The sequence below is a fragment of the Podarcis gaigeae genome (assembly GCF_964106915.1).
Source record: "Podarcis gaigeae genome assembly, chromosome: 4".
NCBI lineage: Eukaryota > Metazoa > Chordata > Lepidosauria > Squamata > Lacertidae > Podarcis > Podarcis gaigeae.
Window position 1 is genome coordinate 78,606,035 of NC_139677.1, and position 27,604 is coordinate 78,633,638.

At 43.2% G+C, this 27,604-nt stretch overlaps 2 protein-coding genes across 4 annotated transcripts in view; one reads left to right on the top strand and one right to left on the bottom strand.

Moving 5' to 3' along the window:
- The window catches only part of SMAD9 (SMAD family member 9), a 38,879-nt gene extending 16,495 nt beyond the window's left edge, over window positions 1-22,384 (top strand). The window contains exons 3-9 of one of the 3 annotated variants that reach the window (XM_083736946.1): window positions 5,955-6,209; window positions 6,989-7,099; window positions 9,085-9,306; window positions 9,979-10,235; window positions 12,594-13,939; window positions 14,045-17,617; window positions 17,715-22,384. In XM_083736946.1, coding sequence (XP_083593072.1) covers window positions 5,955-6,209; window positions 6,989-7,099; window positions 9,085-9,306; window positions 9,979-10,235; window positions 12,594-12,737 — 989 coding nt within the window. In that variant the 3' untranslated portion in view covers window positions 12,738-13,939; window positions 14,045-17,617; window positions 17,715-22,384. Of the gene's footprint in view, window positions 1-5,954; window positions 6,210-6,988; window positions 7,100-9,084; window positions 9,307-9,978; window positions 10,236-12,593; window positions 13,940-14,044 lie in introns of all 3 variants that reach the window. The other 2 variants (XM_083736944.1, XM_083736945.1) reach the window with 2 other exon arrangements.
- RFXAP (regulatory factor X associated protein) lies at window positions 19,797-26,886 on the bottom strand. The gene is made up of 3 exons (XM_083737565.1): window positions 26,134-26,886; window positions 23,628-23,735; window positions 19,797-23,252 (listed from the first exon to the last, which is right to left on the bottom strand). The coding sequence occupies exons 1-3, from the start codon at window positions 26,662-26,664 to the stop codon at window positions 23,142-23,144; spliced, it is 750 nt and encodes a 249-aa protein (XP_083593691.1). The 5' UTR covers window positions 26,665-26,886; the 3' UTR covers window positions 19,797-23,141.
- Between the last annotated feature and the right edge of the window lie 718 nt (window positions 26,887-27,604).

Genomic DNA, 27,604 nt, shown 5'->3' on the forward strand with positions numbered 1-27,604 from the left:
AGGTACATACATGATAAAGTTCTTGATTAATCTCCAGAGAGATACATGTGTTGTAACAACTGGGCTGACTTATGGATGTGACCAATGAACAAAGACCGCTTGCCTAAAAATTTGTCTCTTCGCCTGTCCATTAACAACTCTCCTGCGTTGGGTCATGCGTTCCAAAATTGCTTTTCCCTATATGCGTGCATACTGCGAAGGCAAAGTAACATTTCCCCCTGTTTCCCATTTGGCAGCTATCTTATGGCAGCAGCTAAGAGAAAAGGTGGCAGGTGGTGCTGTGGGTTTAAGCCTCAGCGCCTAGGACTTGCCGATCGAAAGGTCGGCGGTTTGAATCCCCGCGGCGGGGTGCGCTCCCGCTGCTCGGTCCCAGCGCCTGCCAACCTAGCAGTTTGAAAGCACCTCCGGGTGCAAGTAGATAAATAGGGACCGCTTACCAGCGGGAAGGTAAACGGCATTTCCGTGTGCGGCTCTGGCTCGCCAGATGCAGCTTTGTCACGCTGGCCACGTGACCCGGAAGTGTCTCCGGACAGCGCTGGCCCCTGACCTCTTGAGTGAGATGGGCGCACAACCCCAGAGTCTGTCAAGACTGGCCCGTACGGGCAGGGGTACCTTTACCTTTACCTTTAAGAGAAAAGAGATTAGGGTTGGAGATGGAACCAGAGGATTAAAGTTGTTCTCAGGTGACAAAAGTGCTAATTTGGGATCTAAGATTAAATTATGATATTCAGAGAAATTTCAGAGAAAACATTTTGGATAGTAGATCCCAGAGCATTGCACGCTCTCCAATCTAAAAATAAATTTTGATGCAAAGGCTACCACTGCATTGGGTTTCATATTTTTTAAGAAATCTCATTATGAAACCATAAGAATAAGAGGAAAATATAGACTCCTTGATGAAGAAAGAAAACTGAATCAGTTTTCTACTGAGAAATCTACGTTGCTGTTTTTAACCAGGAACCAAGTTCTGCTGCTTCAGGATAGAAACAGCCTTGTTAAATCTTGTGATGAATCTGACTAAACATGGGTTGGAAGTAATCTTAAAGGCTACTTTGTGACAGTGTTAGCAATCAAACATCATGGTTTCTTAAAAGCCATCAGGTGAAATAAGCTGTGTCAGTATGAATTTTTTGACCGCTGTGATTTGTTGTGATACAGCGTTTGTTTTTATTTATGGGATTTATTCTTTTTAAGTGTGTGAGGCAAGTTCAGAGTCACTGATGAGAAGGCAAAATTTTGTTTTTATTTAGTGATTTGTTTCTTTGTTTTAAATACCCTGCCCTTCCTCCTGATTGGAGCCCAGGGTAGCTAACAACAGTCTCTTGCAACCTTGCAAATATACAGACTCATAAAACAATTGAAATTGAACAAATTCATGCCAATTCTAAAACATCCTGTAAAAATGTAATAATAGGAGAAGAGAAATACATGACACATTTTCCAAAATAAAGGGGAGACTAGACGAGATTCTGGAGATCTGTGATCATATCTGCCATATGTTGTATTAAAAAAAAATGTCAAGAATTGGGGATTGGATTGGGAACATTCCACTGGGGAGGTAAGATTCAACCATTCCCCTCTGCTCTCTCAGTGTAAATCACACAACAAGTTAAACTTGCTCTGTTAGAACAGTGCTGTGGTCATGTAATGAAATAATTTGCAACTCAGCTCATAATGTTCTGTGTAGTTACAGAGCTACCCTAAATTGGGCAGATGTGCCATGGCAAATTTGGATTGTGCTTCTGTTCTGCACTGAATGAAGCAGACAAATGATTGCTTTGCCTCAAGTGCAGCTTGGCACAGTGGAACTTAACTGGCTTTGCTGCTGTGGTTTTGCAAACTCTTGTCTCCTCCTTCAAGTGCTGCCCTAAAGTCACAAATCAGGTGTGAAAAGAAGCCATTGTGGTAGCGGATTCCTGGAATGTAGGTGCAGTTAATGGCATTTCTTTCTCCAAAGGTTTCTCTCTCGTGGTTCTTGCTCATATTTGTACTTGTCCAGGGTGCTGAAACTTCAGAAGGTGGTTTTTTAAAAAAGCTTCTTTCTTAAAGCCATACTAGATGCTATGCAAGGAATAATTCATCAGTCACCCAATATGTAGGTATCCATTGAAAAGCACCCCTTGGGCATGGACTCGTTAACCCTTTGCTGGGGTACCCTGACACCATTTACCCAATCTATGTCCTCCCAGCTGCTTTTTGCCTCGCTGGTACTGTGGAAGCTCATGGGAATTCATGACAGGATGTTGTAGGAGGAAGCACAGGAAAACAAACAAGAGACATTTCATTAACAGAGCCTTTTTGTCCTGCAATATTGTCACACCTGCACTCTGAAAGGTTTGGAAAATCCTGTTAATGATTTGGAGAGGATTAGGCCCCAAATAAGCTCACCTTCTCTCACATTGCTAGGATAATTGGGCTTTACCATGTTGGCCGGCCTCACCTTCTGAAACCAGTACACAAGACTGGTTCAGGGATCAGCCTAACCTGAATGCTTCTGGAATTAGGCTCCTCTGCCAAGCAGTCAACAGCCTATGCTTTTGGTCTTCCTTGTTTTGCTAGTTCTTGCCCTTTCTTCTAAGAGGGCACTGGAGGAGCATAAGAGAGAAAGCATGGATTGTACCTGGTCTCTGAGACTATGGGCAGAGGCTATGCCCAAATCTGGAAATGATGTGCGTTTGAGTGTTATGAATCAATGGACGATGTGTATTTGTATATGGATCTTCAGCTACAGTTTTGGGAATTGGCCTCTAAAATGCTCAACCTGCTTTCCTGATTGCTTTGCAGTTCCTGATTAGTCTCTACCAAAGTTATTTATGCACCTCATGTATCAGCTTTTTGGAATTTAACCTAAGTTCCTGTCTGGAAATACTTTTTAAAATTGATATCTTCAACTAATATCTTTTAAAAAACATGATAAAAAACCCTAATTTTGTGTAATCTCATGTGTCCTATTGGTTGCACAGGATAGTGGGGAGGGAAATGGAGGCTTTTGTTTCACTACATAATTCTGACCCACCTAGGATGTTAATGTTTTAACATCAAACATTAAAAGGCATCCCAATACAGGCCTGCCTTCAGTTGTGTTTGGAAAGTTGTATAGTTGTTTATCTGTTTGACATCTGTTTAACTCAGCAATAAAATTGTCCACTCTTGAGTAAATTATATTGTTTGACTGTGGCATTGGTCCAATGGACTTTCCACCAAAATAACAATAATTACATCTGTTCTTATGGCAAGAAGATGTGTTTTTGTCCTTCAGCCAATCTCTTCCATTGGCTCACTTGCAGTGTAGTGCAGATATAGCCACGGAAAACCCCTTTCATTTTTGCATTTATGTATCTTGAGTTTAAGATTATTCAATAAGATTCAAGTGGGGTATGTTCACAGGAAGCCCTTAACTGAGTTAGACCATTGGTCCATTTGACTTAGCATTGCCTACCCTGATTGGCAGAGGCACACTGGGGTCTGAGACAGGGGACACTTACCAGTTCTTAACTGGAGATTTGAACCTGGGACCTTATGCAAGTGGTTGTGATTTCTCTCTTATAAATAAATAATTTTTAAAAATTTCTCTTTTGCTGCAATCTGGCAGCAGCAACAGAGCTCTTCTGGGTGTCCATTCCCCCCCCCCAAAAAAACCATCCCCACTAAATGCCCCCAAATGACATTTTATCATAGCATAGTGTCAGGGAACTGCCATCAGTGCTGGAGGGAGAGAGCAAAAGCCAGAGGGATTATAGAGAGCGTCCAGGGATCGGGAGGAGCAGCCCATCTTCTGGGGAAGAGAATCAGCGTAGCACCAGTGGAGAAGGGTGGCAGATGGGGGAAGCAGCGAAGTGGTCCCATGACTCCTTGCCAGGGACCAGCGGGGAGAGTAGGGGTCCTCCACTGCCCACACCCTCCTTGCGCAGAAGGCTTTCGCACAGAGAGAGTAGGAGGAGACTAGGCGTCAAAGAGCTTCTTTGCTGGAAGAAGTTTAAGAAACGCCCACTGACGGATTCTGCCAGCGATTGAGTCAGCCACGGGTGAGTGGCTGTCCGGACAGAAAAGGTTCACTTTGGCAACCCAGCCAGGTGTTTGCACCCAGCCGGGGAGATACAGCCGGGTTACGCACGAGCAACCCCTAGAACCATTACACATAGCATCATGCCAAGGAGCCATGTGACTGCCACATTCCCCCACGGAAGGACACTACAATGTTCCTCTTTCCTCCCAACCCCATTCCCTTTCATGTTGTGTATTTTAGATAGTAATCCTGAGGGCAGGGACTGCCTTACCAGTGATATATGTAAGTTGGGTGTTGCTGTTTAGTCTAGCAACCTGGGTGTTGCTGAAGAGCAGGGGGAAAATGAATATTGTGTCCTATAATTATTTCAAACCTCCTTGCTAATACTGTTGCCATCACCTGGTAATCATAAATTTAATAATGATATTGGTCGATATGATGATTCATTCCTTGGATCCTTTCCTGGCTTGCCTCGTATTGTTCTCCTTCCTGGCCAACTGTAACTTCAGGGGCAGGTTGTGAATTAGATTGGGGAAAATAATTCGGGGAGGGAGACTTGAAAACACTTCTTCCAAGTCCCATACCCCTTTCTTAGTCAAATTAGCACTCCCTCTTCCCTGTGGATGGGTTTGATTGGGTGGGGGGAAATGTTGGGAGAGATCAGTCATAGATCTCCTGCCAGCGTTTCTCTAGACCCATGAGTCAACAAATCTTCTGTTCTCATGTATTTTTTATTACATCTGTTAATGGAGTTAACAATATGTCGAAAAGAAAGCATTATCATATTCCGGGGGTAATTCCATCTGGCCCTTGAGATTTATTGCCCTATGAAGATATAATAGTTTCTCTGACTTCTGTAATACCTGACCTTTCAAATTTCTGTCAACTTTTGGTAAATGTGGAATGGGTGGGTTTTTATTTTAAAGACCCCCTCCATTTGCGGTGGTGGGAAGGTGGCTTTTTCATGTATAATGGTAAAATTCTCCAAATATATGTATGATTTCCCTAATCGCCACCCTTATATTATTATTGTCATACAGTGGTCTTTGTTTCTGATGGGATAGATCCAGTAGAGTTTTCTCTTGTGGTTGTTGTTTTGCTAGTGTGGAAGCCAGTTATTTCCCAGCCAGCCTCATTTCCCATTTTATACATAGCATGTTTTTGCACATTTTCTCTATTTGTTGACCTGAAGTTTAGAATATTAATCGCATCGCATTCATGATTTTACTTTTATCAGTTTGTAGAACTTGGGAAACTGTAATTTACATTTTCTGAATAATTACATTAATTGGATACTTAGAATAAATATGTTTTGTTATTTGTGATCTTGTACCCTCTAAATCTTGTCTTTAAAATATGTATGCCAAGGTGATTCAGATACTGCATTGAAGCCTTGCTACTTGCACCACTGAAAATTCTGTGTAGTGCTTTCTTTCCTTCCTTCCTTCCTTCCTTCCTTCCTTCCTTCCTTCCTTCCTTCCTTCTTTCTTCCTCCACCACCTGTGGTTTCTGAGATTTCAGTGTCTTTCGCCCACCAATTTCCAGACTTTTGCAGCCTTAAGGACAAGGAATTTTCGCAGGTCTCTACTTGTGAAATTCCTAATATGCACTCACATGTTATTTAATTTGAATTTGCATGCCCCCCCCCCTCCTTTCCAGGAATTGCATACGTTCTTGCATGAAAGTTTGGTAACGTGACTGACATGCCAGATCTCGGGAGTGGCATCTCATGTAACTAGGGAGAGGTCACAGTTCAGTGGTGTGGTGCGTGCTTTGCTGCAGGAGATCTCAGATTCAATCGTCTCTTAAGTGAAAGGTTCAGGAGATTCTGGAGAGCTGCTTCCAGACTAATTGGGCAAGAGAAGCAGATGGGGAAACTGCCTGACACCAGTTCAAACTGTGCCCCTAACTGCTTTTAACGCCGCACATGTTTTCCCTCTTGTTCCAGTGTTGCCTCCAGTTCTGGTTCCAAGACATAGTGAGTTCAACCCTCACCTCAGCCTCCTTGCCAAATTCCGGAACGCGTCTCTTCACAGTGAGCCACTGATGCCTCATAACGCGACCTACCCTGATTCTTTCCAGCATCCTCCATGCCCCCCTCTCCCGGCGTCCCCCCACATGTTCTCTCAGTCCCCTAGCAGCATGAGCTACCCTGACTCCCCCGGAAGTTCCTCTACACCAGGAAGTCCTTATCAACTTACAGGTAAAAAATAAATAAGCGGCAGTCTCCCTGAACATGTTTCCAGTGCTGATGAATGGGTCTACAGTGACTTCTCTTTTGGGGACAAGAGGGATGCGGGTGGCGCCAAGGTCTAAACCACTGAGCCTCTTGGGCTTGCCGATCTGAAGGTCGGCGGTTCAAATCCCCGCAATGGAGTGAAATCCCGTTGCCCTGTCTCAGCTCCTGCCAACCTAGCAGTTCGAAAGCATGCCAGTGCAAGTAGATAAATAGGTACCACTGCAGTGGGAAGGTAAATGGCGTTTCCGTGTGCTCTGGTTTCCGTTGTGCCAGAAGCGGTTTAGTCATGCTGGCTACATGACCCAGAAAGCTGTCTGTGGATAAACACTGGCTCCCTCAGCCTGAAAGTTAGATGAGTGCTGCAACGCCACAGTCCCCTTTGACTGGACTTAACTGTCCAGGGGTCCTTTACCGTTTACCTTTTTGGGGACATGGAATATCAACTTTCGTGTGGTATTTGGTTCATACGAAAGCGTACAGTCCATACAATTTTGGCGCTGGCAGTTGTATTGCTTTCATCATTTTATGTGATGTGCACTGTCAAAATGTTTACAAGGGAATCTTGGGCCCTGTGTCTGATCCTTCATCTGAAACAAAAACCCTTGAAAATCCATTTTAATTTGGATGAGACACGGATTCAGTTTACGTCAGAAGGTTTTGGTCCTTCTCCAGTGAACGTAAACTAGTCAGTTAATGAAATGGCAGTCCCAGTAGCTTTCTCCTTTTCTATCCCCCCTCTCTAGTCGAAACGCCACCTCCGCCTTACAACGTGAGAGAAACGCCAGGAAACCACCATGGACGCTCTATACATGCAACCGCAGAGAACCAGTTAGTCCTGTCATTGCCCAATGGAGGTAAATCTGCCGATGGAGAACCTGAAAGTATGTAAATACTTGTATCGTTTTCTAGGGGGATATGACTTGAGCTATGCCTGATTTATAGGCCTCTGACAGCGGGGGGGGGGGGGGGGGATCAAATCCTTAACCTGGATTAAAAGTGATGCTTAACAAAATTGCTTCCAGTGCTGAACCACTAGAATACAGTATTATTGGAACGGTCCTAATTGATGTGGCTGGAATGTTGGTAAACTAGCTAGTTGTTTGAAGGCTACCTCTGAGCTTAGATAACAACCAATCGACTGATAAATGAAAGCCCAAGGAAGCAGAAACATTCTAGTCCATATTCAGGTCGTGCTTTCTATGTATGTGACAACCAATGATCCCACCAACTCCAGGGCCGCATGAGGCACTCCTTTAAAGCATTTAAAAAATAAAAAAAATCTCCACAGACTAAGGCAGATTAGACCACTATTCCATTGGTTAGTATCTGATAGGCCTGATGGCCTATCCAAACAGCCCCTATAGGCTTGCTGCTGTTGAGACGCCCCATATTTTCTAAATCTGTTTGCCATGCATCAGCATGAGGCATACATAATCCGAAATCCCACTTCAGCAGGTAAGGAAGTGAAGCCGTGCAGCATCCTTTGGCAGTGATTTTTCCAGGATATTGCCCAAATAACTTTTCTTTGAGTTAAACCTACTGCCTATCAGTTTTATTGCAAAAGCTGTGAGAGCTTACATTTTGAGAGAGCAAAGAATAACTTCACTACCCGCTGCTTTCCAAATCAATGTGTGTGCCACCTCCTGCCCTGTAATCTAAAACACTTTGCTTTCCGTGTTCCTGATTACAGATGCGGTTTTGTAAGCTAAGTCCACTTTTTATTTTTTGATAAAGTGATGGTTAATTAATGCATTTGTCCTTTTCTGAACTTAACCATCTCTATAACATTGTTTTTGAGATAAGACTATTGGAACTGCTTACAATTTTTGATATATTGAAGTTTGAAGGCACCTGTTACTGTCTCGAGTTGCAGTGGTGAGTAAGGCTGCAGTCATCCTTCCTCAACACATAGGAGACAGGAGGTGCCAAAGTACACCTCGCTTTTTCATTTATCACCATATTATCACATCTGAAAAGAGGACGTGCTAATGGTCCAGTTCTCCTTGGAACATCACACTTACAATGTGCAGCGGAAAGCAAATGCGTTGGTGCCTGCTTACATCTGCCATAAATCTTACCTTGTAATGTACAAAGCCACTCTAATGCTTTCTGTTCTAGCCTCTGTTCCTTTTCCAAAGGCTGCTCAAGTCGTGTTTGCCCTTTCCATTCCACAGCTCAGCAAGTGGATAGATATTTTCAGGGTGCTTTGCAAACCCTTAGACCCCTTTCCTGAGTTGCTATAATTCAAATCAGAACAGAATTATTCCACCTGCTTCAAGACATGAGTTACTCCTTGTTTTTGCCATGTGGTAGGAGTGATAGTGACTTGCAGCCTTCAACTTGAGGCTGGTGGATTTGATGAATTGTCAGGCACTCTTTAGCAGTGTCAGAAGTGCACCGTACTTAATGGTGGGGCTGTCACCAATCAGAAAATAAAAGCAATATATTGCATTTTATGAGCACAGAAGGATCAGATCCACTTCAGGACAAATTTGCTGAATACACATCATGCCAAGTTAATCAGGGTAGAATCAGATGACATGGTGGGGGCATAAAAGCTCACCTCAAGGTGCCCAAACACTATCAAACACTTTCCTCATAGGTCAGTTTCTCCACCCCCTTGATCAGTATCCCTCTTGTCATTTACTACAGCCAGAACCAGTACCTTCCAGCTGTCTGAATTTACACTTAACAGTATTTTGGAATGATGTAGCTGGAAGATTAGGAAGAAAAGGAATTTGCCATGGAGGCAACTCCTGACAGCATATGTGACTAGACATATTGTTGTGAGGGAAGAGATGGCCCTGCCTCTTTTCTTCATTCCTGACTTTCCTTCCAGACTTCCGGCCCGTTTGCTATGAGGAGCCGCAGCACTGGTGTTCGGTAGCGTACTATGAACTCAACAACCGAGTCGGAGAGACTTTCCAGGCCTCTTCGCGAAGCATACTGATAGATGGCTTTACAGATCCGTCGAACAATAAGAACAGGTTCTGCCTTGGGCTGCTGTCTAACGTGAACAGGAATTCCACTATAGAAAACACCAGGAGGCACATAGGAAAGGGTGAGAGCAAGCCCCTTATTGCAGTGGTAGCAAATAATGTTAAGGACCGCAGGCAGCTCCCCATTTACGCTGGGGTTATGTTCCAAGGCACCCAAAGGTTGGGTTGTGCACTTGGATATGGAACCTACACAAGGAGGTATGAAGAGCAGGCCACTCAGGAGCACTTTGTTTGCTTTCCAAAGAGTGAGAAGCCTGCGGCAAGTAGGCTCCTTCAAAACTTAGGTGAGGAATGTCTGCCAAACTCCTTCTCCATGCACAGATTTTTAGAATGTACTATATTTTAAGACTATAATCTCTCTCTCTCTCTCTCAAAGAAAAGTGTCTTTTTTGTATTCTGTATATCACATAATGCACTGTTAAGCAAATAGTATACTATTTTGAATTGGCAAATTTAATTGGTGAAGGAGACTACATCAGGGTCTACTGCAGGCAGACTATGCTTCCCCACCTCCAATTTTACATGTACCCAGTCAGATGGGTGGGGTATACGAAAATAATAATAATAGTAATAGTGTTCCATCTTTTGTCTCAGTACTTACAAAATTGTAAACTGCCTTAGGTGCCTTGGCAGAAAGGCGGTACATAAATGGCAGTGAATGAATAAATAAATTTGCTTTTATCTATGTTGAAACCTTGTCTGTTTTCTTCCCTCTCCCCCACCCCCCTTTTCAGGTGTCCACCTGTATTACGTGGGGGGAGAGGTGTACGCAGAGTGCGTGAGCGACAGCAGCATCTTTGTACAGAGCCGCAACTGCAACTACCAGCACGGCTTCCACCCTGCCACCGTCTGCAAGATCCCCAGCGGCTGCAGCCTGAAGATTTTCAACAACCAGCTCTTTGCCCAGTTGCTGGCCCAGTCCGTGAACCACGGCTTCGAGGTGGTGTATGAGCTGACCAAGATGTGCACCATCCGAATGAGCTTCGTCAAAGTAAGGACTCCTTCCTGTCTTCTCTACCCCCAACCTTACGGTTGTGAGCTGCCAATGGGGCACGATTAATTGTTAGTGGAGCTTTTTTCGAACAGCAGCCAGCAAAGCAAGTTCTGCGATTCTCAGACACAGGGGAGCAGGTGTTGCTTGCGTGAGGCGCTGCATGTTAGTTCCTTTCTACCCAACCGTCACGTAGGATTCAAGTCAGAGCGACTGGGGAAATTGCCACATGCCTCTGTAATTTGTCAAGGTGGCCCCTCCTATTCCTGGCCATAGTTATTGGCAGGCAAGGAAACGTGGGTGGCTTTTGTTCACCCACGTAATAACCACATCTGCACACTCTTCTGTGGCAATCTTCTGGTCTAATTATACACAAGGACATCTAGTTATTCAGTCTGGCGTAGCGTGGGTTGTCAGCACCCGGGGCAAGGCAAGTAATTTGCGCCCCCTAACCCATGGATTTGCACCCCCTAACCCGTGGATTTGCGCCCCCTAACCCTAAACCCAGATGTTGCGCCTGGTGCGGCCGGCCCCCCCTGCACCCCCCACGCTACGCCACTGGCCTGTACTAATCGGATACTCCTGATATTTACCTAGAATCCTTTGGAAGGCTTCTAGTATCTTAATCATATAAGCTGGTGGCACACCAGGTTTGTATATAAAGGGTAGCCCATGGAGCCCAGTGAAGCAAAACCAGTGCGTTTTGTGACTTGGGCATTTTTGTTGTTCTTGTTTAGTTGTTTAGTCATATCCGACTCTTCATGACCCCATGGACCAGAGCACGCCAGGCACTCCTATCTTCCGCTGCCTCCCATAGCTTGGTGAAACTCATGTTTGTAGCTTCGAGAACACTGTCCAACCATCTTGTCCTCTGTCGTCCCCTTCTCCTTGTGCCCTCCATCTTTCCCAACATCAGGGTCTTTTCCAGGGAGTCTTCTCTTCTCGTGAGGTGACCAAAGTATTGGAGTCTCAGCTTCAGGATCTGTCCTTCCAGTGAGCACTCAGGGCTGATTTCCTTCAGAATGGATAGGTTTGATCTTCTTGCAGTCCATGGGACTCTCAAGAGTCTCCTCCAGCACCATAATTCAAAAGCATCAGTTTTTTGGCGACCAGCCTTCTTTATGGTCCAGCTTTCACTTCCATACATCGCTACTGGGAAAACCATAGCTTTAACTATACGGACCTTTGTCAGCAAGGTGATGTCTCTGCTTTTTAAGACGCTGTCTAGGTTTGTCATTGCTTTTCTCCCAGGAAGCAGGTGTCTTTTAATTTTGTGACTGCTGTCACCATCTGCAGTGATCCTGGAACCCAAGAAAGTAAAATCTCTCACTGCCTCCATTTCTTCCCCTTCTATTAGCCAGGAGGTGATGGGACCAGTGGCCATGATCTTAGTTTTTTTAATGTTGAGCTCAGTCACCTTTAATATACTTGTCAGTGTTTTTAAACTACCAGCAGAGGGGGTTAAAGAACCACTTAATGAACCAAGAATTTGATGGGCGGCAGGTTGTGTCAGACACGGTTTCATTCATATAAAGTCAGACGTGAGCATTATGCAGCATAACAGATGACCTCTTTCTCTCTCTCTCTCTCTACAAAGTCTGATTTCCTCCTTCCACCACCTCTGTATCCTATTACGGCTTGTGATTGACATGTTGCAACTTAGTAACAAATAGAAGAGCCTTAAAACAAAGATTTTGGGTGACTTACATAGGAGTGATTACCTGGCATTAATGTACACATTTAAAACTATAAATATGTTCAAGGTTTGCGCCTTACACCAAAACAAGGTAAAAAAAATATTCACTTAAGTGGGTCACAAATCTTAGCTCTCTTCCTCTGATAATATATGCCTTATGAAAGGAAATTTCTGCTTTTGTGATGGGTGATGATTTGTCACTGAGTGATGGTTCGTCTGTGTGAAACAGCAACTCACAATCTTACCGTCTCCAAGCACAGTGCTGTTCAGTGAATGCAGTTCATATGTTCATTTGCGAGTCATTCAGGTGTCAATTGTGCCTCTGTAAGTTCAGAAACCATCCTCAAAGCAAGTGCATTTGAGCTACAGACCTTTAGCATCCTAGATAATGACCTAAGAGAGTGAAAAATCTGTTCAAAATTGAGACAACACAATGGAGCTTTTTGCTTTACTGCAGATTTGTCTGTGATCAGTTTCCTTGAATGAACGGATTTATCTTGCTGCAATTAATTTTATGCTTTATTGTTCAGCCATTGGCCATCACAAACTTCTATTGCTACAGTTTGATCTGCCTTGATGGAAAGAAAAATAAGATGGCAAATACAATGTGAGTGTTTGGTGTTTTTTTAAAATCCTTTGGCATTTGTTCCTCTGTTTTGTAGGGCTGGGGAGCGGAGTATCATCGCCAGGATGTCACGAGTACTCCGTGCTGGATCGAGATCCACCTGCATGGACCATTGCAATGGCTAGATAAGGTGCTGACGCAAATGGGTTCACCTCATAACCCAATCTCCTCCGTTTCTTAAGAATCCTCTACCAACCACCTATGGGATGCAGAACTTTCTCACCTTGCAGCCAACCTAAATTTCTGTATGTAGCTGTAAATATATGAAGGTTTATGTATATAGTATATTGTTGGTGGATTTTTGTCATGCTATGTTCAGTGTTTTTTCAGTTCATAAGATGGTTGTATGATCCGTTGTGTTGCTGCCTGCTGACAAAGGTATTGGGTTTAGCAGGCCAGTTTGTGGTTAATGGAATAAGACCAGTGTTATTTGTATTCTTAATAAATAAATAAATAATTTAATAAAATTATGCACTAAGCAAAGTTAAATTCTACAGGCCCATATGCATTTTGCAAATCAAGAAAAGTTGGCTTGTAAAAACCTTGCTAGAATAGATGAAGGTCCATTAGTCGGCTTTCTGCAATAGCCTCTGGAAGCTCAGGAGTGGACAGCTTTGAATACCCTCTGTTTTTCCCCTGGCAGGCAGTACTCAACACAGAATCTGATCACAGAGGTTCCATTTATTTATCACAAATAAATAGCATTTGCAGGCCTGCCCTCCATTACATTGTCATTATTTGGGGTCATTTATTGCACCTTTGTCAGTCATGGGAAGGGAGCAAAACAATGCTTGGCAAGGAAACCCCACCCACCGATCTCATAGAAGTTGTGCCGATTCTTCACACAAACGCAGCACACAAACCCGAGTTTTCAACCATGCTGTGCCCACGTCATTTCAAGCCTCAAGTTTTAAAATTTGCTTTTCAAAAGGAGGATGGCCAGTGCTGGAACTATGTGTTATACTAAACAGATGGCTGGTGCTCACACATTTAATTCTCACCTCCATGCCGGGGTTTGTTTGTTTGTTTTTTTCATGTGATGTATTATGCCTGTTTAGTTAAGAAGACAGTAGTGTGACCAGTAATGTCCCTAGAACAATTGTCCTAATATGCTCAGCCCAGGGCATTTTCCCATGCTGCCCCACATCATCCAAGACACATGCAGCCGCTGCTGAATACAGCCAGTGTTTTTAGTTCTTCCCCCTGCAGTGTTGTCTAGGACAAAGTTCCTGTGTTGTGGCATCAAGAAATTGTGCAACTCCTCCTTCACACCTTCTTTGTTTATGTGTGTGGTGTGGGACCTGCACCATCATGCTACCAGGACATGAGTACTCAGTACTGGGTGTTAATGGGTTTATGCATTTTCTTTAATGCCCTAAATCAGTGGCTCTCAACCTGTGGGTCCCCAGATGTTGCTGGACTACAACTCCCATCATCCCTGAGCTCTGGCCTTGCTAGCTAGGGGTGATGGGAGTTGTAGTTCAATAGCATCTGGGGACCTACAGGTTGAGAAAGGCTGCCCTAAATGTTTTTGGCAACTGCTTCTTGCTTACTGTAATATGTAGCTCCTTCCTTCAATTCTCTAGTTAACTTTTTTCACTTAAAATGTCCAATTCTGCATTTTTGTGTGTGTGAAAGGGAGAATTAACATAATAGTGAAATGGAAAAGAACAGATTTAAAAGGCTGTAATTGAGGGGTGGGCAGAAAGTAGATTAGGATCTGCTAATAGATCTTGGGGCGATAGGCAGTAGATCAACAAGGGACATGGAGAAAGCTAACAAGGAGTAGACTTGTATGGGAAAGGACTGCGAGCTCAGTTCATTTCTAGTACCTAAAACAAATTCCTGGGCTCAAAATGTGTTCAGACAGGAACTCTTGTGTCTTTTGCACCTGGATCTGACTAGTAGATCATGGGGTTTTAGAAAAAAAGTAGCTCCGGCAACTCTGAAGTATGGTTATCCCCTACTCTATATTCAGTTGTCACAGTCTATTATTATTTTTTTGCATTTCATTGCCAGTTAGCTCCATCTTTCTGAATTGGACAGATTATTGCTCTTGCTACAAATATGCATCTCTGCTGCTTACTGGGATTTTGAGTGAATAGGAGAAACGAAACAGGATATCAAAATGTACACAAGTAGAAAAATAGGTATGGACAACATTTAATGGTGTCATATGAGTGCACCTCATTGAAGTAGCATCTTCAGACAGGATAGTTATACCTAGTCTCTACCTCAAAAAAAGTGTGCCTATATAAAGTTGTTTCAAAAATGGCAGGATGCGTATTGCTTTAAACAACAGAAACGTCATAGTTGCAAACATGGAAGATGTTTCTCTCTTTATGTGTGTGGTGTGGGACCTTCTTTCTCTCACCAAACAGTATCTAGGTTACTTGTTTCACAGTCTAATTAGTGCAGGCTTGTTTTTGTTTTTTTGGTATCTTCTTACACTTGCTGCGCTAAGAATCAAATGAGTTTTCTTTTTGCACCTTCCAGAAGCTGTGTAGCACATGACAGCAGTGGTAATTAGGAGCACAGACTCTGAAATATCACTGAACTGCCAGCATCCTTAATTTTCAATGTTTCTAATAATGGACAGTTAATGACTATTAAATCATCCTTAGCTTCTAAGTCAGAGGCTCTGTTCAGCCACAAAGAGCAGAAGTAACTGAACCCAGCACAAAGAAATAAACTAATTACTGCCACCGGGGGGGGAGGGGAGAGAACGGGGACCAGACCATTTCCTTCAGTATTCAGTTCCGGCTCTTCATATAGAAATGGCCCCTTTAAATAGTACTGTTTGTACCAAGTTATCATCCAGTATAAAATTTATAGCCTTTCAATGTTCTCTGTTGAGATGTGCTGCCGGAAAGATTTAAAAGCCGTTTACTAGAAAAGCTATCTATCGATGGCCAGTTTAAGGAAAAGACATGTTTTGAGGCAGTTATATGTGTCAACAATTCCAAGCACATTGAAGCCTCTTGTGGAAAATCTTTTATCATTGTGGAGCTATGAGTGCTCTGTCATTATTTTTTAATGTATCCTAGTGTTCAGGCCTGCCATTTTCCTATTAAGAAATTACGTGCAAAATAATTCTCACAGGAAGGTAGTGAATGAAGTGCTGCTAGTATTTTACTGGTGTTCACTGAATATTCCTAGTGAATATAAGGCGGCCTAATAGGCCTTTTCTTCTCAGGTTTTAAGTTGCCTGCATGGCTCAGTGAACTAGCTTTACTGGAGTAAAAAATTAAACTTGTCATGCATAAATGATGCAGGTTAATGATATCGCAGGATAATGTTGTGGTGAAACATAAACATTGTTTTATGAGTAATAAAGCAGAGGGCTTTTTTTTTTCTTTTTTGCATTTGAAAAGAGTGCTTACCTGCAGCCACCAGTAACCACAGCTAGCCACACACAGCTGGGATTCACAGCAAGAGGATCATTGGGTCAGAATATGTGCCCTTCATCCAGGTTTGAAACCTGGCACTGTACATTGTAGAAGTGAAGGGCTGAGCGACAGCCTTTGGGGAACACTCCCACATAATGAACTGCTGTGATCAGAAGCATCTCATCCCACTGCCTATAATGAAGGATTCCTGGACAGAGATTACCAGACCATAGTTTTTAACCAGGAGGTAATTGTATCTGAAACGTTGTATGGAACAATGAACATATGTCAGTTTTCATGGGCAGATCTTTCATTTACCATGAGTAAAGACAGGTTCTTCAACTAACTGCAAGGAGTTCTGTTGCATCGAGCCAAAAGTCTACTCTAGTCCAGTATCTTGTTTCCAACTGTGATCTGGCAGATATTTCCAGGATGTCCTCAAAGGACATGAAGGCAGTCTTCCTCTGTCCGGTGTTCAGAGACATAATGCCTTTACCATACTGCTTTAACAGTACGGTTGGCAGTTTGGGACTCTGGGGAATGGTCTCCTTGAGTGGGCTTTTTTTTAAAAAAAGCTAGCAATGCATGTTACTTACTTAAAGTGGTCTTACCAGAGGGTCTCTTCAAAATGTGGTCAACCAGCCTTGTATTGCACTTTCTGCTAATTTTGATGAGTGGAGCTCTGGCCTTTTGGCTCAGAGTCCTATGCTGAGTGCCCCGTGGCTAATAGTTGTTGATCACCCTATCCAAAGCATTTTAAAAAGCCATTTCTACAGTCCATCCCCTCGTGGTGTGGCAGCAAATGCTGTAATTTAACTATCTGTGGAAATAGTACTTCATTTTGTCCAAGTCAATTGTGGGAACAAGCTCATAGTGAAAACCTTGAGATGCTTCTTAAGTCTTCCTCCCAAAGTCACAAATGTAGACATTAAAAGATGCATACTGGACTGCAATCATCACACTATATAGATTGTTTCCTTTGGTTTATGTGAATTTTACAGTCAAATTCCATATTTGGATACTCAGAACTAAATCCCACTAAATTTAGTGGTGCTTACTCAGATATATACAAATAAAGCTGCAGTCTTAAGAATGGAACTTACTAAGCATAGTAAGCTCAGTCTAATAAAGCTTCCTGACTTATTCAAGGTTGTAATTAATATCAGAAAAGCTTATTAAGGCTGTTTTATACACAGCTGGAAGGCAATCCCAATTAACTACATGACACTTGCTTCCAAGCGGACATGTAGAAAATGTTACTACATAAATGTTCCTAACTTACCGAATAGAGGTTTTATTTTTTTCTTGTGCAACACTAATTTTCAAGAATATGTAATTTTATGCAATTTGACAATTTTCATTGACTTCATTTGAAACATTGTGAAATATGCATAACAGTAGTGTTTGGGTCGATGGGCATTAAAATCCTATATTGAATTATTCAGTACTAAACCCATACATCTAACATGGCAAGCAAAATTGCTTTGAGAATGTAGGAAATTGAGAAACGTTGCTCATAATGTGTATTTGTATAATTATTGTTTTGTAATTTATTAAATGCTGTGTGTGCCTGACTTTTCTGGGAGATTCCTTAGGCTGGCTGAGTGTGTAAACAGCCACGCATCTGAACAGAGAAAGCATCCCTCTAAGTAATCAATACTTTTCACCATGGGTAGGCAAACTAAGGCCCGGGGGCCGGATCCAGCCCAATCGCCTTCTAAATCCGGCCCGTGGACGGTCCAGGAATCAGCGTGTTTTTACATGAATAGAATGTGTCCATTTATTTAAAATGCATCTCTGGGTTATGCAGATCACATTTTCCATATGCTATACATATGGGTGAGCAGCCAGAAAAGGCTGGTGCCTCCAGTAGGTGACCCAGAATCCTGGATGCACTAAATTGGTCAATTCAGTCCCCTAAAGAGGCACTGTACAAACACAAGCCAAAGAACAAATATCTCTCTCATCCTTGAAGACTTTGACTTAAGTTGTCCAAAATACTAAGGGGGGGGGGGAATAACTTTGCTCAGCATGGTATCAGGCTTACAATAAAACACAGACACTTCTGTAGCTTATGCCCATAGCATTAAAGGAGGGGAAAGGACATACTTGCATCGCTCTTCTGAAAATAGGGACTAGGTGAGCTTCCTGCCCAGTCAGGCATTCTCTGCCTATTAGTGACCCTAAAATATAGCAAGTGCATAGGGTGAGAGCACTAACAGCAGCAGCCACTGTTTAATGGGCCCAATGAGGTACAGCTGCAGCTGTGGTTTGTAATGTTAATAGCTACCCAAATATAAAGAGACCATTATTTCTCCTTCAGACATTACCCTGTGGAGTATTGGTTTAAAAACAAAACGCTGGATATTACCTAATCTGTCTTGTGGATTTGGTGGTGCTTCCCTTACTATAACTTGAATCTAGACTGTTATTTGTGAATACTTTTAACGTGCAGAACATTTCATTGTTTCCCCGATTTTGTCTCTTGACTGAGAGTAAAACAATCACAAATAAGGTGTAAATAAATTAATCAATTACATATGACAGCTATATGTAACAAATCCATCTTCCTTGTAGCAGAATTTCATTCCTGCCGCAGTATCCTTTGATTAGTAAACAAATATATACTGATAGATAATTGCCAGAGAGATTATCTTCATTCAGAATATGACCTATGCATTTGTAACTATTTTGGAAGGTAAAAGTAGATGTACTCAAGTATACATGGTAATTATGAGTCCCGAGTACATACTACTACATCTGATATTTAATCTAGAGAAGCAGGAAGAAACCACAATTCACTTTTGGGGTAAATTAAAGCATACTAACACCCCAGACATAAACTCACCTACCTATGCATGTGACTTTGCAAAGGTTTCATTTTTGACACTCAATAGCCAAGTTGAATGTGAAATAGCAGCTGGAAAACAATGCAATATAAATTATTCTCTCTGATTGGTTTCTTTCTGCAGCGTCCTCCATCACTATAACAGCCAGATCAAAAGCTGCTACAAGGAATGTTCTAGTTCTTGCAGACAGGTTGCAGCAGACAGCTCTACAGTGTTGACTATAGTGCTCCTAGTAACTTTGCCTCAGGAGTTTTAAGGGAGTAATCCCAGCCTCTCTGAAAGCTGGCTTAGGGGCCTTGGGAAGCAGAGAAAGTGCTGCTCCGCCAGCAGGAACAGAGATACCTCTGCAAAATGAAATGCTGGAAGAAGTCCCTTAATATACCAATGCAAATTCCACCAGCACAAAATGTTCTGCCAATAGAGTAGGGGAAAACAGGTTATGTTAGGGGCAGCCATAAAGATGTGCCCAAAGCTCCTTTGTTTCCCAAACAAACAAACGGAGGGACGCTACACTCTCACTTTGACTAAAATGGAAAGGAGGAAGAAAAAATGTCTCTACTTTCTGCCTTACCCACAGAAGAATGGCAGGGAAACTGATATGGCAGCTGCTATACCCAGACACAGTCCTTTACACTTACCTAGAGATAAGCCCTATGGAATTCAGTAGGGCTTACTGTTGAGTGTTACACAGCTGCAGTGTTAGTTTAACATTGTTTAACCCCAGAATTCAAAGCCACTTTCAGATCTGTAAACAGGCACTGAAAAGCTCTACTGTCACTGTGGGCAGTTAGACTAGTTGAGTAAAAAAGCAGATGTTTGTTTCCTATAGCTTCTTGTTTAAAGGCTGGCCAGTGAATAAATTTGCCATGCTGTCATGAACAACTTAATTTTGTTGGCTAGAATTGCCCTGCTGTACCAGTGATAAAATTTTGTCTTTACTGTTAATAAAGTTACTCTATAAGTAAGTGCAGCAGCTTTATTTTCATGTCTAGAGTTGACAAATTTTTAGACAGAAGTTTATTCCATTTGAAAAGCAGTAACATACCAATAAATGGGTCAACAGCAGAATTAGAATAGGAGCAACTCAGAACAACAAAAATAAAAGGTACCTACAGAAGCAGAAGGGTGCCATTAAAGAGAAAATACGAAGAACTATAATGACAATTTGTTTATACCTTATGACTGTTGTTCAGAGGGTTGCTAAGGCCAAACTGGCCTCTCCATCTTTCAGAGCTGACACACTAACACCACCATCCGCAAATTTGCTTAATCCGCATGTAAAGTAATTTTGCTCTAGGACAGTATAGAACACAATTTATGACATTCGTGTAGGCAAAGTAACAGGTAAGTTCTTCCTTATACCAAACACAAAGTACACTTTTCCATTCAAAGGCCCTAGTGAAAGATCGGTTTAATCCTTATCTTGTTTGTAGTGCTATAAAATTTCATTCTGAGGTGCATGAAGTCTTTGTAATGACATTACTATATCTGTGCTTCAAGAGCCTCATCAAAACTTGTATACAAATTCAAACTCTTAATTTTCAAATTTACATGACAAGAGTAAATAGATTTCTTGATAGTTCAAACGATCTGTTTAAATTCTGATAAACAGCTGCTCCAAGTGAAGTGGCAATGAGGTGGCACTCAACAACAAACATAAAAAGACAGCCCAATTCTTGTGTGTCCAGCATAAATGACCAAAATACCTTTAGAATTCATATACATTTTCATACCTACTAATCATTTTACAAGCTTGAATGTGATGTGCTCTTTTGTTTCCCATTAACATTACTACATACAAACCAAAAATATGCACCTGTCACTTAAGGGTGAACATGTCAAAAAGCAAGTACAACACATGAAGCTGCAACAACTCAGACTTCTCAAAAGAATAAAACAAAAGCTACTTGAACTGCATTATGGCTGAATTCATTAAACAGGCTTAAAAAAAATGAATGAAAAATAGCTGCATATGGCACCAATTCAGGAAGGAAAAAAAACCTGGCCAGTTTGCTCTCCATACTACCAAAATGATGGTTGGCAGTAGTCATATTATTGGAAACAAATCTGTACAAACCTAATTTGTAGTGAGATTTACATTGCTTCTATATCCATATAGATTAGCTACATTGACAGCCATTGCCTCTTCCAGCATGATTTTTAGCACTGGTTATACTACCCCCCCCCCAAAAAAAAATATTAAACACCATTTGTAAGAAACCTCAAAGCAGCTTACAAAAAAAAGACAAGAAAATCAAGAAAAAAATACAATCCTTCTACAAAACATACAAAAGCTAACACACAAAAACACAATCACCTCAACTGTCTAAGCATCTGGGTGGGCTTGTCTAAACAAGAATGTTTTCAGCAGGCACTGAATGTACCCATAGCTTCCATGCACACAAGGGTTTGCCCATCAATTTCTTATGTATAGGACATTTGCTTCCATCTTTGCAGTTAATAGAGGTGTGTCTGTACAAATGAACTATTGCATGTTTGGAGTGCATATACTTCCCTAGGGCAGGGCACATCACTGTACACTATAGGTAAGAAGTATTCAATTGTATGGTCAAAAGAAAGGTTTATTTTAATATTGTCAACTTGGTATACGTAGCACCACTTCAAATATGATAATTGCATAATGATCCTCTCACATCTGTATTACAATTTTCAACTGAACTCTGAGGTATATATTTCCATCTATTTGATTGCTTCCAGACCAAGTACCCTTTTTACGTGCACATCTGATCTCAGATATTCTCCTAATAAATGTTGTCTTTCCTAAAGCTTTGCTTTGTTAGCTCCAAAGTAGCTTCTATTATGACACCTTGCACTAACTGTAGGAGATTGCATAGGGCATGTGGACAGAAATCCTCACTCAGTACAATGGGTTATATCAGGCATAGGCAAGCTCGGCCCTCCAGATGTTTTGGGACTACAATTCCCATCATCGCTGACCACTGCTCCTGTTAGCTAGGGATGATGGGAGTTGTAGTCCCAAAAACACCTGGAGGGCCGAGTTTGCCTATGCCTGGTTATATGAAGTACAAGAGCAGTTTATCTTGTACAATACAATTGCAAGGGAGATAATACCACTTTTGATGAGCCAAGATTAGCACTCTTAGCAAAATGCTGGAATATTTCTTTCATATTTTACTGCACTAGACTCAATTATGTGCCCCATGATATAATAAATCTGACAAGGAAGGTTACTGTAAACAACAGTTAATTTCCTTCATGCAGAACTGAAAACTGCAAGTCAAGGTGAAAACATTTAATTTGCAAATGAAAGAACAGACAAGCGACGTATCTTTTAAATTTGCATCTCTCAACACAACTTAGAGTTCTTTCTCTAAAAACAGTAGCCTAGAAAACATACACACTTACTTCAGCTTATCAATAACTAGTCAGGAAATTGCTATGAAAGAACAGGACACCAATTATATACAATATGTAAAAATCTGATGTACAAAAGTTAACTTAAATGACATTTTTCAAAAAGTTTCAAAAAATCCTTGAACACGTTCAAAAATAGCCTGAAAATTACAAAGATACAAAACTGATACCTTAATGTATCCTTGTATGAACAATTTGTGTTCTTTAGTAAACAAGTCATTAAAAATATAAAATTAATATAAATAAGCTCAAATGGATGCCTCTTTATGAATCATGTCAGTAATATACTGCAATACTCACACTAATACTTAAATCATGTTTACAAAAATGCTCATGAAATTAATACCAACCGAGTATACATTATTTTATAATGCAATATAGAAACTGATCAACTAGATTGGCCAGAGTGTCAAATGTCACACCAGTGTTAGAATGGTGGGCCAAATCTTGCTGAACTTCCCTCACAAAGCTGTAAGCCCAGCATTCCCCTCTCCTACATCCCTGAGCAACAGAGGCTACTAGATTGGCTCAAAGTTTACAATTTAAAACTTCCATAGAAAGTAAGTATTGCTTTTTCAATGACTGTCATCGAAGAATAACTTTATGCAAGATATTAACAATTTTCACATAGTAAAACATTAAAATAATTAAATTGGTTTTTATTTGATCTATTAATTTCTCTCTCCCAGAACACTAAAACTTGGCTTCCAAAATATTAACAGAAGGCTTCAGTGGACGGAGAGAAGATGTATCAAAGCTAACAAAAACAATTACAAATAAATAAATTCTGGGGGGAAAACCAAATAGGTTTTCTTACTTGTCCAATAGAAAGTAAAACCACAGCATAAAACAGCTAGAGCAGCTTGTAAGCCTCTGTTAGTCAACTTCTTTCCTTCATTCACCATTCCAACATGAAACTGAGCTGAGGGTATTTGAACTACATTCCTATCCTCACACTGGTGCTCCTGGAAACTGTTGCTGCCTTTGCTCCAATGCTTGTTGACTTAGTAGCTGCTGTCGTTTCTGGAGAAAATGTACAACTTCTGGACTTCTCAGAAGTGACTAAAAAGAGACAAAAGACAGCAAATTAGACAATGTCTGCAATCTTCCCATTCCACACACCGAGTACAAGGTATGCAAGGATTTCTTAGAGCCAAAATACACCTCCCACCTCCCAGTATAATAGAGGTGGTGAGCATGCAACACACCTAACCAGGCACCAAAAGATAAGGCCCTCTGCTCTTCATTTGATGCATTCAGCATTCTCATGAGCTGGATTTAAGTTCTGCATGTAGGGCCTAAAAAAGTGGTACAGAGGATGTGCCAAGAGAAAACATGATCACTTATGTTCAACATATGAACTGACTTTTTAAATATCATCATCATGATGCAGGAATCCTCTGGACACTTTCTATTTCAAAGGCCAGAAGCACTTACCAGTCTTTTGTGGTTCAACACTTGTTCCAAAAGTGTAGGTTTTGCTGGCCGATCACCAATGTTTCCTGTTCTTTGCTTTGATATGGAAACTGAACTTTCAGTGCAATCCTGACCACAAAAAAGAGGGGAGAAATGTACTTATTCTCACTAGAAAGCACTAATGGGAAGTTTCAATACAAGACTTCTTAATGACTTTTCCTGAAAAATTATGAACACAGTGCAATTGAGTGCTGACTACTGGGGAAGTGGGAATACTGTAGCTAAAAATTGCTTCCCTCCCTATCAGTTGATGGAAACAACTGAATGGCAATAGCATACGACTCTCAGCTATTATTATGACACTGACATAATTATTGTAAAGCAGATGATTAATAATGTTTCTTGGCAAGAGTAACTAAAGACAGATTTACATTATACCAGTGGTTGGCAAACTACATTCCGGGGGCTGGATGCGGCCCCCCAGGCTCGTAAATCCGGCCCGCGGACCCTGCCTCCCACTCAGTCAGTCCCCGTGCGTTGTGGACGCCTCGCCGCACGGGGACTGACTTCCGCGACGCTGGCATGGCTTCTGGGTGGGCGGTGACGCTGGCGCAGCTTCAGATTGGCCGCGAAGCTCCTACAGCCAATCCAAAGCTGTGGACGGCTCTGGGCAGGCAGCGATGCTGGCGTGGCTTCGGAGTGGCTGCAGGAAGTTCCTGCAGCCTATCCAAAGCCTCGCTGTCCATGTGCTGAGGTAAACCCAGAGAGGCCGGTGGGCGGCCAGCGGGTCTGGGCCACGCCATGGGCATCATGATGGGTGTGTTGCAGGGCTTCAGCAAGAACTTGGCGTGCCTCCTGGCCCTGTGCCTGGCACTGCTGCTGGTGGCGCGCTCGGCAGCTGCTCTGGAGCAGCTGGAGGGTGAGCTGCATGCCGCCTGCCCGGTGCTCTGCGTGCGTGGCCTTGGACGATGGGCCACAGCACGTGGTGCACACCGCCTGGGCACTCCACGGGGATGGGCTGATGGAGTGGCTGCTGCTCATCAACAACGCCAGTGAGCGGGTGGCGCCAAGACGTGCTCCTGAGCGTGTGCAGAGTGTGTTCCTCCTCCAGGTCTGGAGGCAGCTGTGCGACCAGCTTGCAGGGTATTTATATTTTTCAAAATATAGTCCAGCCCTCCACAAGGTCTAAGAGATAGTGGACCGGCCAGCTGATGAGAAAGTTTGCTGACCCATGCATTATACATTTAAATCAGCTAAAATTTGTTTTTAATCATGTTGGCTGCCAAATAATGAATTCTGTGACAAAGGTAAAGAGCTCTAACAGAGATCTGTGACAAAAATGTTGTAGCAGCCTTTAAAAATTCCCCACTTTGTTTCATGGAAGGCATGACAGATTGGTTTCACACCAGTTCCAAGCAGGCTGTAATGTGTAGGTCGGACTCTGAAAAACTAAAAAATCAGGACACTTGTCAATGAGGAGTCATGTTTTCAGTGTTATAATATGCCCAAAACGATGGAACTCATTCCCATTAGAAATCAGGGAGGCATTGCGCCTGCTAAATTTCAGGGTCCAAGTTAGCAACTGTTTTATTTCAGGGGGACTTTGCACCATTAATATTGTTGTTGTTGTTAATTAAACTTCTATACTGCCCTACATCCAAAGATCACAGGACGGATTGTAGTATAAAACACAAAATATATAACAACAACAATAACAACACCACCTGAGCGATGTACTCTGATGTCTTAATTTATGTTTTAAATATGTAGTATGTTTTTTTTAAGCTACTCTGATACGTGGTATTAAGTGATGCATAAATGTTTAAACAAATAAACAAACAAAACTATGTGCAAGCTAACCTGGGGGTATTGCACCAGTGCATCAATGTTGTCACGGAGATGGTATATATATTAAAAATGCAACCACAAAAAAGGCATTCTGAAGTTATTTCAGCATGGCCTCCCCCTGCCATCACAGGCAGCCAGCCAGCTGGGGTCAGGAATGATCATGCTAGCCACGGTCCTGCCACATCTAGAAGGCCACAGGTTCCCATCCCTGAGTTGGTTGCCCATGTTCAAGGGCCAGTGGTGATACTACAGCTACACTGCTGTGCAAAAAGGGAAAGAACTCATTTTCCTGCTTTACACACCTCACTACAGAAAACAGCCTGCGTGTAGGTGCGACGAGGAAGAGGGAACAAGCTTGTTTTGTCCTTGCTCTGGAGCACTCAAACCAATGGCTTCAAGTTACAGGAAAGGAGATTCTGACTAAACATCAGGGGGAACTTTCTGACAGTGAAGAGTTGTTCGAGAGCGGAACTGTCTCCCTCGGGAGGCTGCGGGCTCTCCTTCCTTGGAGGCTTTTAAGCGGAGGTCAGATGGATACTTGAGCTGGGAGTCTTACCTTGAAGGGGGTTGGACTAGAGGACCTTTCGGGGTCCCTTCCTACTCTACGATTCTCTGATTCCCAGCATCCCAGCTCCAGAAATAAGCTCTTTTCAGCGGTTTCCAGTGCCCCTCTCCTCACCTCAATTCTCGCGCTGCCTCCGGGAGAGATCCCAGCTCCAGCCTGCGCGGCGGCGGCGGCGGCGGCTGTGGCAGAGCAAGGGGTGCCTCCTCCTGCTCCGCCTCCGCCACTTCCAGCGCCCCCCAAGGCCTGGTCGCTCTTCTTGCGCTTGTACTTGTCCTTGTACATCTTGTTGCGGTGCCTCTTGCACATCCAGGGCTTGCGCTGCTTGGCCACTTGCGTGGTGGTCTCGCTGCAGCCTTTGTAGGTGCAGCTCTTGCAGCCGCCTCCTCCTCCTCCTCCTCCCGACTGGGCGCCGCCCTCCTCCTCGTCGTCCAGATCCTCCAGGCCTCCGCCGGGGCTGCCGGCGCTGTCGCCTCCGCCCCCGTCGCCGTCCGCGTCGCCCCCCGCCGCCGGGCCCAGCTCGTAGAAGACCATGAGGCCCGAGGGCGCCTCCGAGGCCCCCCGCGACGGCGGCTGCTGCGGCTGCCGCACCACCTGGGGCTGCAGCAAGGCGCCCACCGCCTCCCCGTCCCCGCCGCAGGGCTGCATCACCAGCAGCGTGAGCGGCTGCGGCGGGGAGGGGGAAGGCGACGACGAGGAGAAAGCGGCCGAGCTGCCGCTCGTGTTCCCGGAAGGCTCCGTCCCTCCGGCAGGCCTCGCAGCCAGGGCCCCCCGCAGGGCCCCTCGGCTGCCACAGCAACGGCAAACGGGCGCCACGGGCCGGGCGCTGACAGGTTGCCGGCTACTACGCACGCGCGGGGAAGGCGGCGCGCACGCGACCTCCGCCTCCTTTCCCCGGAAGCTCACTTAAGCGCGCAAGCGCAGAGGCGGCGACAGCGGGGCTTCCCCCCCATCCTTCCCGCTTGCGCGTGCGCGTTGTAAGCCAGACGTCGCGCATGTTCAAAAAAGGCCGCTAGGGTAAGCGATCTCCTTTATGATATTGAAGTTAGCGGGACGATTCGTCGCGCGCATGCGCCGTCGTGTTGGCAGCCTGTTCGATGGGCGGGTGGGAGGCGACTTGGCTTCTAATAGCGGGTCGGGGAAAATCGGTTACTCGGAAGTAAGTTCCACCAACTTTAGTGTGTTTTACTTCCCGGTTACAATGTAACAGTTCTAATCAATCAATCAATCAATCAATCATTTTATTTGTATGCCGCCTTTCCATAGTTCGAACCATTCTGAAGGTGGATTACAACAGAAAAACATAACTGTATATATAACTTGACATAACTGCAAATATAACAAAAGAAGTCATAAACAAAACATGACCAAATTGAACAATTTCCTCATAAATGGTAAAATCAACATTAATTGCAACAACAGCAACAGCTGCACACACAAAAAAGAAAAGAAAAAGAAAACACAACCCAAACAACGCCCCAGCCCAAGAGCCTGTTCAGGAGCTTTAGCTTTTGTAGCTGGAGTCCGTCAGGCACTTGCTCTTTCAAACCTGGTGGGGAAAGGCCTGCAAGGCAGGGAGCAGTCTTCC